Raw genomic sequence first — 12,834 nt, 5'->3', positions numbered from 1 at the left:
GTTTTTAGTTAAGGAACAAAAGGATTTACTTGAGGAAGAATTGGTCAGGACAGCGGTCTTTCTTTTTATAAAATTCTGCTTGGCCCTACGAAGAATAGCCTTACAACGATTCCTAGAAGTAATGAAAGAGGTGTGGGTAAAAGGAGATGGAGAGAGTTTCATAGCTCGATATGCCCTATCTCTCACCCTGCAAGCAAGAGAGTGGGAGTGATCTTAAAGATGACAAGACGGTTCCATAGTTTATTGAAGTGGAAGGATGTATCGTGCCCAGTTTGATTTAATAGAAATAAGGTTGTGATCAGAAGACCCTAAGGGGGCAGAAATTGAGTATGAATAGTGTGAGGGGTTAGAGGTGAAACAAAGATCAAGAATGTTAGCAAGTTGAGCGCGTCGATCAGGAATGCGTGTAGGGTGTTTGATTATTTGTTCCAAATCATTAAGTAGGGAAAAAGAGAGTGCCTCAGCTCCACCTGGGTCATCCCTTGCAGAGCCAAGCCACACTCTGGCGTAAAACGTAAACATCGTGCGTTGTCGATCGCAGAGAAAGTGGAAGTGCTTAAAAGACTTGATAGCGGCGTGTCTGTGCGAACCATTTGTGAAACATACAACATCGGCTCTTCAACAGTGTATGATATTAAAAAACAGAAAGAAGAACTGTTAAAGTTCTTTTCTGACTGGATCAAAAAGGAAAATGTTTGTAAGGAAGTCAATGTTGGAGGGAAAAAGTGCAGAACTAGACCAAGTTCTCATAACCTGGTTTAAACTTCGTGTAAGTGAAGGTGTGGAAATTTCTGGTGATTGATTAAAGGAACAAGCCAAAGTGTTTCATGAGGAGCTGGGATTGCAACACAAGTGTGACTATACAGAAGGTTGGCTGCAACGTTTCAAGTCGCGACATGGCTTACATTCGTGCAGTATGTGGTGAAAAACATTCAGCAGACAAGAGTGCAGCTAGTGCCTATGTGGATGAATTTGCAAAGTTAGTTAGTGATGAACATTTAAGTCCTGAACATGTGTACAATGCTGACGAGACTGCCTTATTTTGGAGATGTACGCCAAAAAGAACTCTGACAACTGAGGATGCAGAATCGCCATTGGGGTTTAAAGCTTCGAAGGATCGCGTCACGGTTATGTGCTGCTCTAATGCTGCGGGTACCCATAGATGTAAGTTGCTTGTTATCGGAAAAAGTTTACATCCGAGGGCCTTTAAGGGTATGACACGGTTTCCTGTCCATTACCATGCCAACAAGAAGGGTTGGGCTACCACTGATATTACATTGGATTGGTTTCATAAATGTTTTGTTCCTGAGGCCAGGGCTCACTGTAACTCAGTTGGACTAGACCCTAAATGCAAGATACTTCTTATTTCAGACAATTGTTCGGCACATCCAAAAGCCGATCTTCTAGTGAAAGATAATGTTTTTGTTGCCTACCTCCCACCCAACTGCACATCACTAATTCAACCACAGGACAATGGTATCATACGTTCTATGAAGTGTAAATATCGATCCCTGTTAATGAGGCGCCTAGTGAGTTCAGTTAATTCAGGCACCCCAGTACAGAAATTCATAAAAGAGTTCAACATTAAGGATGCAGTGTACTGTGTTGCCAATGCTTGGACATCTATTAAAACATCAACACTGAAAAATGGATGGCATAAATTGTGGCCAAGTTTCATGTTTACTTCTCATTCTAACGAAGACACAGAAAATGATTTTGCAGGGTTTAGGGTTTCCAAAGAAAAGCAACTTATACATGAACTTCTTGCTTATGTTAAAAATGTAACTAATCCTGATGCCAAGGAGCTTTCATCAAGGATAAATGAAGATGTTTTAACAGAATGGTTGGATGTTGATGATAATGTGCCAACAGTTCATCATTACACTGATTCTGAAATTGTAGATATGGTTAAAAGTCCGGAGAGAAATGCCTGTACAGGTAGTGATGAAGATGAAAGTAGTGAAGAAAATGAGGAAGATGTGAGAGACAGAATCTCTATTGACAGGTTAATTACTTTGACAACTGAACTGCTGGCTGGACTAGAGCAACGAAGTTTTGTGAGTGAACAAGAAATCATGAATGTTTTCTTGCTCCAAGATAAACTTATTAGAGAAAGACCCAAGTATATGAAGCAACAGACATTGCCCGATATATTCAAGAAAATAGCTAGGAAGCAGGAAGAAGCAACAGCGGTGTCCACACTTGGTAATCCACTGCCATCAACTTCAAGATAAGTTGAAGCTGTTCCTGTTGCTGAGGATGTTGTCACTGTCAGTGATAAAGATGATAATCCTGACAGCCCATCTGCTGTGTAGCCTGATAAACATTAAAATTTCATTTGAGTTTCATTTAGTGTTTAATTTTCTATTTTTTTAAAGGACTGTACAGATAGTAATTTTCTGTTAAATATACTGTATACAGCATATATAATAAAATTTCTTTTGCTTTTCATTTAGTGTTTAATTTTCTTTGTTTAAAGGACTGTACAGGTAGTCATTTTCTGTTAAACTTATACAGCAAATATAACCAACAGTTTTCCGGCATTTTCGAAAATCCGGCGCTCCTCGGGTCCCGAGGTTGCCGGATTTTTTATAGTCAACCTGTATATATATATATATCAGTGGCGTGTCGTGAGAAAATGCTAGGGTAAGCAAATGACGCTTTCTTACTTGTAAAGTCACGAGATCTAAAAGAATTCTTTAGTAGATCACATACAGTCTGTGATCTAAAGAATTCTTTAAGATCGTTAATATATATATATAAATAATATATATATATATATATATATATATATATATAAAAATATATATATATATATATGTATATATATATATATATATATATATATATATATTATATACATATATATTTATATACAGTAAAAAAAAAAAAAAAAAAAAACATATATATATATATATATATATATATATATATATATATATATATATATATATATATATATATATATATATATATATATATATATATATATATATATATATATATATATATATATATATATATATATATATATATAACAACACACACACACACCAGTTGTGCAATCACGGTCAATAGAACCCAGAGGGTCCCGTGTTAAGTGAAATCCGTGAAGTGAACAACAGAACATATGGGATTAATTCAAATAGAAGCCCGACCGAAACTCCACTTTTGAAGACACATAACTATGTTGTAGTAAAAATAACATCTTAATTTTATGATGGTACTGTACATGCACACAATTAATACTTAAAAAGAGAAATACAGTGTAAGTTAATGTCCATTCAAATAATGGACTCAACTCCTCCCCTCTCACACTACTGCGGCTCTTCCCTCTCTGAGAAATTTTGGGAAAACCACAAATTTTAATAAATAATACCTCAAACTAAAGTTAGGATAATACAATTGACATTGCTGGATTCCTTGTAGACCAGGAATATTTTGAATATAAATGTCATATATTTTGCACAAAAAGATAACATAGTTACTCAGAAAATTTTTTATCTAAAATTTGTATGTCTAATGCAAAATATAGATGTTTATATTCAAAATAATCACCAAATATAAGAATTCCAGCAATGTAAATTCTATTCTGGCCGGGTAATTTGTATGAATTTTAGAAGCTAAACAAATATCTTCAGTTAATAAAAAAAAATAATCTTCACGACACTATCTGTCAATCAAAGTACCCCACCTTCCCTCCCCCCTCTTCCAACGCGCAGTCAGTCCCAACCCTCCCCCACCCCCCCAAGAAGACTTGAGTGAAAATAATAAATTTTAACATTTTGTATTAAATAATACCTCAGATTAAAGTTAGGATAATATAATTGACATTGCTGGATTCTTGTAAGACCAGGAATATTTTGAATATAAATGTCATATAATTTTTGCACAAAGATAACATACTTACTCAGATTAAAATTTTAACTAAAATTTGTATGTCTATACAAAATATATGATGTTTATATTCCAAAATGATCATCAAATTATAAGAATTCCAGCAATGTAAATATATTCTAACGAGTAATTTGTTGAATTATATGAGCTAAAACAAATATCTTCAGTTAAAAAAAAAAATATTCTTCACAGGGGTAACAGATGGTCGGTCGGTCCTCCCTCCCTCCCCCACCCCACCAACCGTCCCAAGGAGATGTGTGGGAGAAAACCAGAATACTTAACTTTTTGTAATAAATAATACCTCAAACTAAAGTTGGATAATATAATTGACATTGCTGGATTCCTTGTAAGACCAGGAATATTTGAATATAAATGTCATATATTTTGCACAAAGATACATATTTACTCAAGAGTAAACATTTTATCTAAAATTTGCATGTCTAATGCAAAATATATTTATATTCAAAATGATCACCAAATTATAAATTCCAGCAATGTAAATTATTCTGCCGGGTAATTGTATGAATTTTCTGAGCTAAAACAGGCAGTCAGGCAGGGTAGCGGGTGGGGCAAATCAAAATAGCGTCTCGGGCAGGACACTCACCTGCGTATATGATGAAAAAATCCGTGTTAAGTGAAAGTTCAGCTCATGAGCACGCGTATATGATAAAAGCGTTAAAGTGAAAGCCGCGTTAGGAGGTAATACTGTTAGTATATATGTATATGTATATATATATATACATATATATATACATATATATATATATATATATATATATATATATATATATATATATATATATATATATATATATATATATATATATATGTATATATATATATATATATATATATATATATATATATATATATATATATATATATATATATATATACATATATACATTTTAAATTTTCCCTGCGGTAGTCCCATTACCCAACTATTTCTACAGCTTAAAATTCTTATATTGTGATCATACAACTCAAACATCATATATTTTGCATTAGACATACACAAATAACATTTTCTCTGAAATGTACATTATTATTTACGTGCTATTAGGAGGGCGTGATTAAGTGAGGTGGGAGGAACCAGAGACTGCAGTGAGGTGAGGTGCTGGATTGTGATCATCAAAATTTTGCATTAAACATGGAGTGTGGGAAGGACATTATATATATATATATATATATATATATATATATATATATATATAAGGATCTTCAATTCGGTTAACAAAAAAAAATTCGTTTAACGAAGTTCTTACGAACCAATCTCAACATGTTTTCGCTTGCACTGACCGGGCAACCAGCTTTAGTATCAGTCCGCCAATACATTAATCGGTTCTAGGGCTTAAATTCCTTACTATTTTAGTAAATATCAAGAAGTTTATACTATTCAATAATTTTAAAAGTTTAGTATTCAATTTTTTAGTCATTTTAACAATTATTGAACATAACTGAAGGTAAAGTGACTAGTTTAATGCGCAGCATCCAGCCTCTTAACACAGCAAACAGGAGTTAGTCTCTCTCTGTTTTCACTGGAGGTAACATCTTGCTTGAGACTCTCTTCAACTAAACGATTTTTTCTGTGTTTCCAAGCAAATTATTGGTCATTTTGAAATATATTTTACATATTGACAATATATAATGCAGTGCAGTGTTGATTTAAAGAAAATAATCTTGAATTACACCAAGAGAGCTAAAATTTTATGGGTGAAATGGCGCCATGGGGTGACTTCTCTTCCACCCCAATGCCTTCTCTTTTTCCTTCTCCTCCACCCCCATTCTAAATCCCATCATCATCATCATCATCATCATCCAGGAGCCTTCTACATACACACCTCAAAGTAAGTGAACTTTTCTACCATTTTTGTTGAATTTAGGAAATTTTCGGTGAGCTGGAACCAATTACCCAAAAACCCATTGAAACAATGGTTTCGGTTAACGAACTTTTCGGTTAACGACCGACCTTCTGGAACGGATTGAGTTAGATTAGCGGAGATGCACTGTATATATATATATATATATATATATATATATACTGCTATATATATATATATATATATATATATACTATATATATATATATATATATATATATATATACATACATACATACATACATACATACATACATACATACATACATACATACATACACATACATACATACATACATACATACATACATACATACATACATGCATACATACATACATACATACATACATACATACATACATGCATGCATACATACATACATACATGCATACATACATACATACATACATACATACATACATACATGCATACATACATACATACATGCATACATACATACATACATACATACATACATACATACATACATACATACATACATACATACATACATACATACATACATACATACATACATACATACATACATACATACATACATACATACATATATATATATATATATGGGATTAATTCCAATAGAACCCATCCCGACCCCCAAACTCCACTTTTTGACGACACATAACTATGTTGTAGTAAAAATTCTATCTTAACTTTATGATGGTATGAAAAAACAAGTAATATAGAAGAGGTTAGGTTAGGAAAGATAAAGGTTAACATAGGAAAAATAAAGAATAGGTTAAAAAACGAAAAATTTTGTGGAACACTTACGGTAGTAGAAGAGATGGGTCGGCATACGGGGATGGAGGCTGGTTCCGAGGCAGAGGGCAGATTACTGGCCCTCAGGTGAATCACCATTACTAGGTGAATCAACATCACTGTCACTTACAGTTGTCAGGGCTTCCCTGACAAATCCCTCAAAGTCAACTTCACTTTCACTATCACTGGCTTGGGCTGGCTGTGGTGGGTTGCGGGCGAAGAACTCGGTTATGCTTTGCTGACGGCTGGTGTTGATGTTGTCGTGATACACCTCGATGTACGGCTCCATAGCCTGCACCAGTCGGGTATGGAAGACTTCATAGCGTTCATCGTCATTGTCGCGGGAAAGGACGGACTTAATTTTTTCTGTAAACTCTATGACACACTTAATATCACTATGACTTAAACTAGGTTCTTCGGAGAATGACGCACCTTCTTCCTCCTCTTCACTGGCGTGTTCTTCTTCCAACATCTCGTCGGCAGTCACTTCAGGATCTTTGATCACCTCCAGGATGTCTTCATTGGTGGTCTCGGAGAAGCCTTCAGCTGTAATATTGAGCGCAGCTTCTCTGGCAAGGTCCACTGCTACTGCAACAGTCTGAACCTGACCAGTCACAGGTTCACTCCTCCTCTCACCTGGTATGCCATGCAACACATGTCTCCATGCGTGACGAATCGTAGCAATAGTCAGCAGATCCCATGCCTCCACCAAGAAGTCTACAGCTTGTTTAACGTTAAACTTCTTCCAAAATTGTTTGACGAGAAGTTCTTGAGTCACCGCCTCTTGTTCCTTGTCCTCGTCGCTTTTGCTCTCGCTGTCGGTGTCACCCAGCTTACGCAACTCATCCTTGGTGTTGGTAGAGTCGTTCAGGAGCTTGAACTTCTTTGCAGAGTACGCAGCTTTCACATTGCAGATCAACTCCTGGTCCATGGGCTGGATTAATGACGTAGTGTTGGGAGGAAGGATGACCACTTTTACGTTGGGGTGACGATCCATAAGTAGGGGCGAGTGTCCAGGTGCGTTGTCAAGGAGCAACAAAATATTGAATGGAACATTCTGTTGCTTGCAGAATTTCTGCACGTCAGGAACAAAACAGTTGTCAAACCAGAAGAGGGACAGAGAAGAGGACATCCACGCCTTACGTGCGGTTAGCCAGTGGACATTAAGCTTGTTCATGTCCATATTCTTGTAGGCGTGCGGCTTGCGGGCTGTGTGAATCACCGATAACTTTGGTTTACAGGTACCGGAGGCATTGGTGGTAAACAGGACGGTGATGCGTTCCTTCTGCAACTTCCGACCCCTTACCTTGCTGGCAGACTGGACAACGAAGGTCTTGGAAGTAACTTTTTCCAGAAAAGACCAGATTCGTCCATGTTAAACACCTGGTCGTCACTGTACTGTCCTTCCTCCATAATCTCACGTAAAAACGGAGGAAAATCTCTAGCCGCCACACGGTCAGCACTCGCTTCCTCACCACCAATGTTGATGTTGGTGATCTTGTTCCTCTTCTTAAACCTATGCAGCCAACCAGAGGAAGCATTGAAGGGTTTGGGCTCTGCAATTCCCAGTTTACGTGTCACTGCTGCGTATAGCTCACGTGCGTACTCCTGCACTGAGCGCGTGTCCACCGCCATGTTGCGTCGCGCCTGACGCACCAAATAACTCACCAGCAAATTTTCCACTTTTGCCAGCACCCTGTTCTGGCAATACCTGATAGATGAAGCACCTGCAGACTTTGTGATTTTCATGTGCTCTTTGATCTTGGCTGCATCCTTCTTGATCGTACGAATCGTAGATTCGTTGACGCCATGCTGGCGCGCGAGATCAACTTGCCGTCTTCCTTTCTCCAAATCTTGAACAATTTGGTACTTCACCTCGTAGCTTAATGAACGTCGTGTCTTCTTTGGCTTAGTGCCGCTGGGTCCAGGTAAGGAAAGGTCTCTCTCTGGGGGCGATGGTGGTCCGGCGGAAGCCATTTTACGGAACAATGGATGTGCGTTAACACGGGGTGGCCTTGAGGGATGAAACTGCCGCGGCTAGGTCAAGCGTCGTCTCTCCTCCCTCCCTCCCTCCCTCCCTCCCCGGGGTGGTCACGTCATAATACTTTAAGCCAATTACAGCTAGCAGCAGAGGGGGGTAGGGATGCATGGCCAATCACAGTCCGATACGTCATATGACGTCAGTGATAACGCAACAAAGACACACTGCGCAACCTTACCGCGCGGCTTGCCCAAGCGGAGGGAGGAGGAGGGAAAGGCAAGGAGCACAGGCAGGCAGGCGGGCTGGTGGCGCGTGGCGCGTTGGCAAAATCTAAAAATAGCATCTCGAGCCGGACACTCACCGCGTATATGTGGAAAAAATCCGTGTTAAGTGAAAGTTCAGCTCTGGCAAGGCACCGCGTATATGCGAAAACGCGCTAAGTGAAACCGCGTTAGGCGGGGTAATACTGTGTGTATATATATATATATATATATATATATATATATATATATATATATATATATATATATATATATATATATATATATATATATATATATATATATATATATATATATATATATGTATGTATGTATGTATGTATGCCTCATAATGTGTGTGTGTATGTATGCATGTGTGTGTATGTATGTATGTATGTGTGTGTGTATGTATGTGTATGTATGTATGTATGTGTGTATGTATATACATGTATGTATGTATGTATGTATGTATGTATGTATGTATGTATGTATGTATATATGTATGTATGTATGTATGTATGTATGTATGTATGTATGTATGTATGTATGTATATATATATAATATATATATATATAAATCACTGTGAAGTGCGTGATCTAGGTATATGCTGATAACCACAAGGAAAGAAGAAAACACGAAGTTCCCAAGCGCTTTCGTGTAATTCACATCTTCAGGGGTGAGTACAGACTAGAGAGAGTAATACAAATCAAGGTGTATATATGCAGAGGAGGGTGAGACCAGGTCCACAATGGTCAGGTATTAGGTAATGACCCTACTAATCTTTAAATAGCACACAACGGTTGGTGGTCAGGTCAGATGGTCAAGTGACCTGGCCTTCTCACCTGATCACAAATCTTCTTAATTACAAAATTGTCCAGCTTGTACATGCCGTTACTCAAATTCATGTTGGATGCTTCGGTATGTTTAATAAGACTAGATTCTATGATGTTCCTACTATCAATTGAATTACATGGTAATATTGAGGAGGCATTATCCCAGTCAATGCAATGCTTGTTATCCCTCAAATGAACAAACAGAGCATTGGATTCCTGGCCTGTCCTAACACTGTATTTGTGTTGTTTAATTCAAGTTGCAAGATCTTTACCTGTCTGGCCTAAGTAAAACATATTACATTCCTTGCAAGGAACTTTATAAATGCAAGCCCACCCATGACCATAAGAATATCTTAATATTACCATTTCACAAAAATTTCTCACACATTCCTGCACAGCTAAAAACCTGGAACGTCAATGTGGCATTTAAAAACTCATGCACTGTTAAACAAATGTTAATCAAGAACTCCCCCAACAACACAATTGGTTGCATTTATAAAGTTAGGCCTATTTCAGTTTAAATGCTAGCCACACACAGTATGTGCCCCCAAATATTATAAAATAATTATCATGAGGTCAAAAACATAAAGAGAACAGCTGAAAGATCCTCCATGCTACTTTCTCCTCCCCTTCCCCCACTCTGTAGGCTAAATGCCGAGAATGTAAGAAATGTTCAATACTTTTATGTTTTTGACCTTATGATTTTTTGGGGAGGGCACATTCTGTATGAACTACTGTGTGTGCATGTAACAGAATAAAAGAAAATGAAGAAAATTACAAATATCTACTGAGTGGCAAGTTGGCCAATTGGGCAACTTTGCTACACAATTACATGCAATTTCCACAGATATTATTCCTCATTTAGGATATTATTTCTTGTTTTCTCCTCGTATAGCCTGTAAGATTGTTCACTTAAACAATCGCGTTTTCAGGAACGGAACCCGAACGTATTTTGAGACAATTCTGTATAGTAAATCTGGATCAAGAAAATGTATTCTGGGTATATACCATATACTGTACTGTACATTATATTGGTGGAAATTTTATGGCATATTTCCAGTATTTTTATCTTGTATATGAATACTGTACCAATGTTTTGTTTTATCCTACAGGCCAGAGTCTATGGGGATGGTGAGTGGGTCAGTGTTCCTGATCATCATGTTTTTCTTCCTGGGTGTTCCCTTTGGCCAACACTTCATGCACCCAGGCACTTCTTTTCCTCATGCAGCATTTGCAGAGTACCTCACATCTCTTCTCTCCATATGCTGTATGCTCTTCCTTGGGTTTGCAGATGATGTTCTCAATTTAAAGTGGAGGTAAGAATCAGCAATTTACTGTAACAGTACAAGGAATAATTACCATATATGTATGTAAGAATCCATATTTAGAAGAACATAAGTGTGAGACAAAGAAAAATTAGAGAAACGGGAAAAGATAAAGGTAGCAGTAGAAAAACAAAGTACAGTACTGTACAGTACAGGACAGGGCAGGACAGGGCAGTACAGGACAGGGCAGTACAGGACAGTACAGGACAGGACAGTACAGGACAGTGCAGTACAGGACAGTACAGTGTAGGACAGTACAGTACAGGACAGTGCAGTACAGGACAGGACAGTACCAGGACAGTACAGGACAGATATAGAAAGTACAGCAAGGTAGATATGATATGGACAGGATATATATGAGAGAGATGCACAGTGCACAGCATAAGACAAGTGACATACAGGACAGACAGGATAGGATAGGATGGGAGCAGGACAGGCAAAGAGGAGTAGGATAGACAGACAGTACAGTACAGTACAGTATAAAGGGACAGCACAGCATGGTGCATGGTGATATATGTATTGCAAAGGGCAAGCAGTGTGGTCACAGGACAGGAGCAGGACAGGACAGGATATATGGGGACAGGACAGGACAGGACAGGACAGGACAGATACAGGACAGGACAGGACAGATACAGGACAGGACAGGACAGGACAAGACTGTACAGGAAAGGACAGTACAGTAGTACAGTACAGGAAAGGACAGTACAGTACAGTACAGTACAGTACAGTACAGTACAGTACAGTGCAGTACAGTACAATACAGGACAGTACAGTTCAGTACAGTACAGTACAGTAGGGTCGGGATATATCGCGAGATAGGGTCCAAGGATGTTCGCTATATACTAAATCGTGATATATAATTACATGTAATCAATGGGGAAAATCGGGTTGGGTACTGAAGGTCAATAAAATGGCACAGCCTAAAGTTAGCAGAATGTAAATTACATTGCTGGAATCCTTGCAAAACAGCGAATAATTTGAATATACACATCATATATTTTGCATGAGATAAAATTTTAGTACTTTAGAGTACATTTAAGTACTGTACAGTTTTTCAACTCGTATTTTTGTGGGCGATTTAGGGGATTTTTAGGAGTGTTTCTGACTTTATACTTTTTTGGATTTATGTGAGGTCCCAGGAACATAACCCCACGTAAGTTGTGTGTCTACTGTAAGTAAATTTATCGCTATATATTGGAAAATGTCGATAATTTTGGGAGCCGCGATATAAATAAATCGCTATATCGCTATATATCCCTACCCTACTGTACAGGACAGGACAGAACTGTGTAGTACAGGGCAGGACAGTACAGGACAGGGACAGTACAATAGTACAGTACAGGACAGGACAGTAGTACAGTACAGGATAGCAGTACAGTACAGGATAGCAGTACAGTACAGTAGTAGAGTACAGGACAGGACAGTACAGTAGTACAGGACAGTACAGTACAGGACAGGACAGTAGTACAGTACAGTACAGGACAGGACAGTAGTACAGTACAGTACAGGACAGGACAGTAGTACAGTACAGTACAGGACAGGACAGTAGTACAGTACAGTACAGGACAGGACAGTAGTACAGTACAGTACAGGACAGTGCAGTTCAATTAGGACAAAGTGGGGTTCTTTGTTAATCCAGTGAACCCTAGAAGATCAGGACTAAAGGGGGTATCACCTGTCCAAAGCAGCCGATTGTCCATATCATCCGGTGAATGTACTAAATGTATAACCCTCTCGTGCATGAGATAAGTTTTAAGTTTTCCAGTTCCAAGATCTCATCTCTGAGTCCCCCAGGGCAGGTGAGACAATGCACGGTGAATATTTTTTAGGTGTATTAATTTCCCCCCAAACTTGTGTTTAATGGCATAAATCATAT

General features: G+C 37.9%; 2 protein-coding genes across 2 annotated transcripts in view; both read left to right on the top strand.

Annotated features, from left to right (window-relative positions):
* The first annotated feature begins 896 nt into the window (after positions 1-896).
* Positions 897-2,234, top strand: LOC121856426 (jerky protein homolog-like). Its single transcript, XM_042352023.1, has one exon. It carries the CDS (start codon positions 897-899, stop codon positions 2,232-2,234), a length of 1,338 nt encoding a protein of 445 aa, XP_042207957.1.
* An 8,486-nt stretch (positions 2,235-10,720) lies between these two features.
* LOC121856424 (UDP-N-acetylglucosamine--dolichyl-phosphate N-acetylglucosaminephosphotransferase-like) overlaps positions 10,721-12,834 on the top strand; it is a 19,472-nt gene continuing 17,358 nt past the window's right edge. Inside the window, exon 1 of the mRNA XM_042352022.1 lies at positions 10,721-10,949. Coding sequence (XP_042207956.1) covers positions 10,756-10,949 — 194 coding nt within the window. The 5' untranslated portion in view covers positions 10,721-10,755. The remainder of the gene's footprint in view (positions 10,950-12,834) is intronic.

The sequence above is a fragment of the Homarus americanus genome, unplaced genomic scaffold (genome assembly GCF_018991925.1).
Source record: "Homarus americanus isolate GMGI-L3 unplaced genomic scaffold, GMGI_Hamer_2.0 scaffold55493, whole genome shotgun sequence".
NCBI lineage: Eukaryota > Metazoa > Arthropoda > Malacostraca > Decapoda > Nephropidae > Homarus > Homarus americanus.
This window is presented reverse-complemented; position numbering and strand designations above follow the sequence as displayed.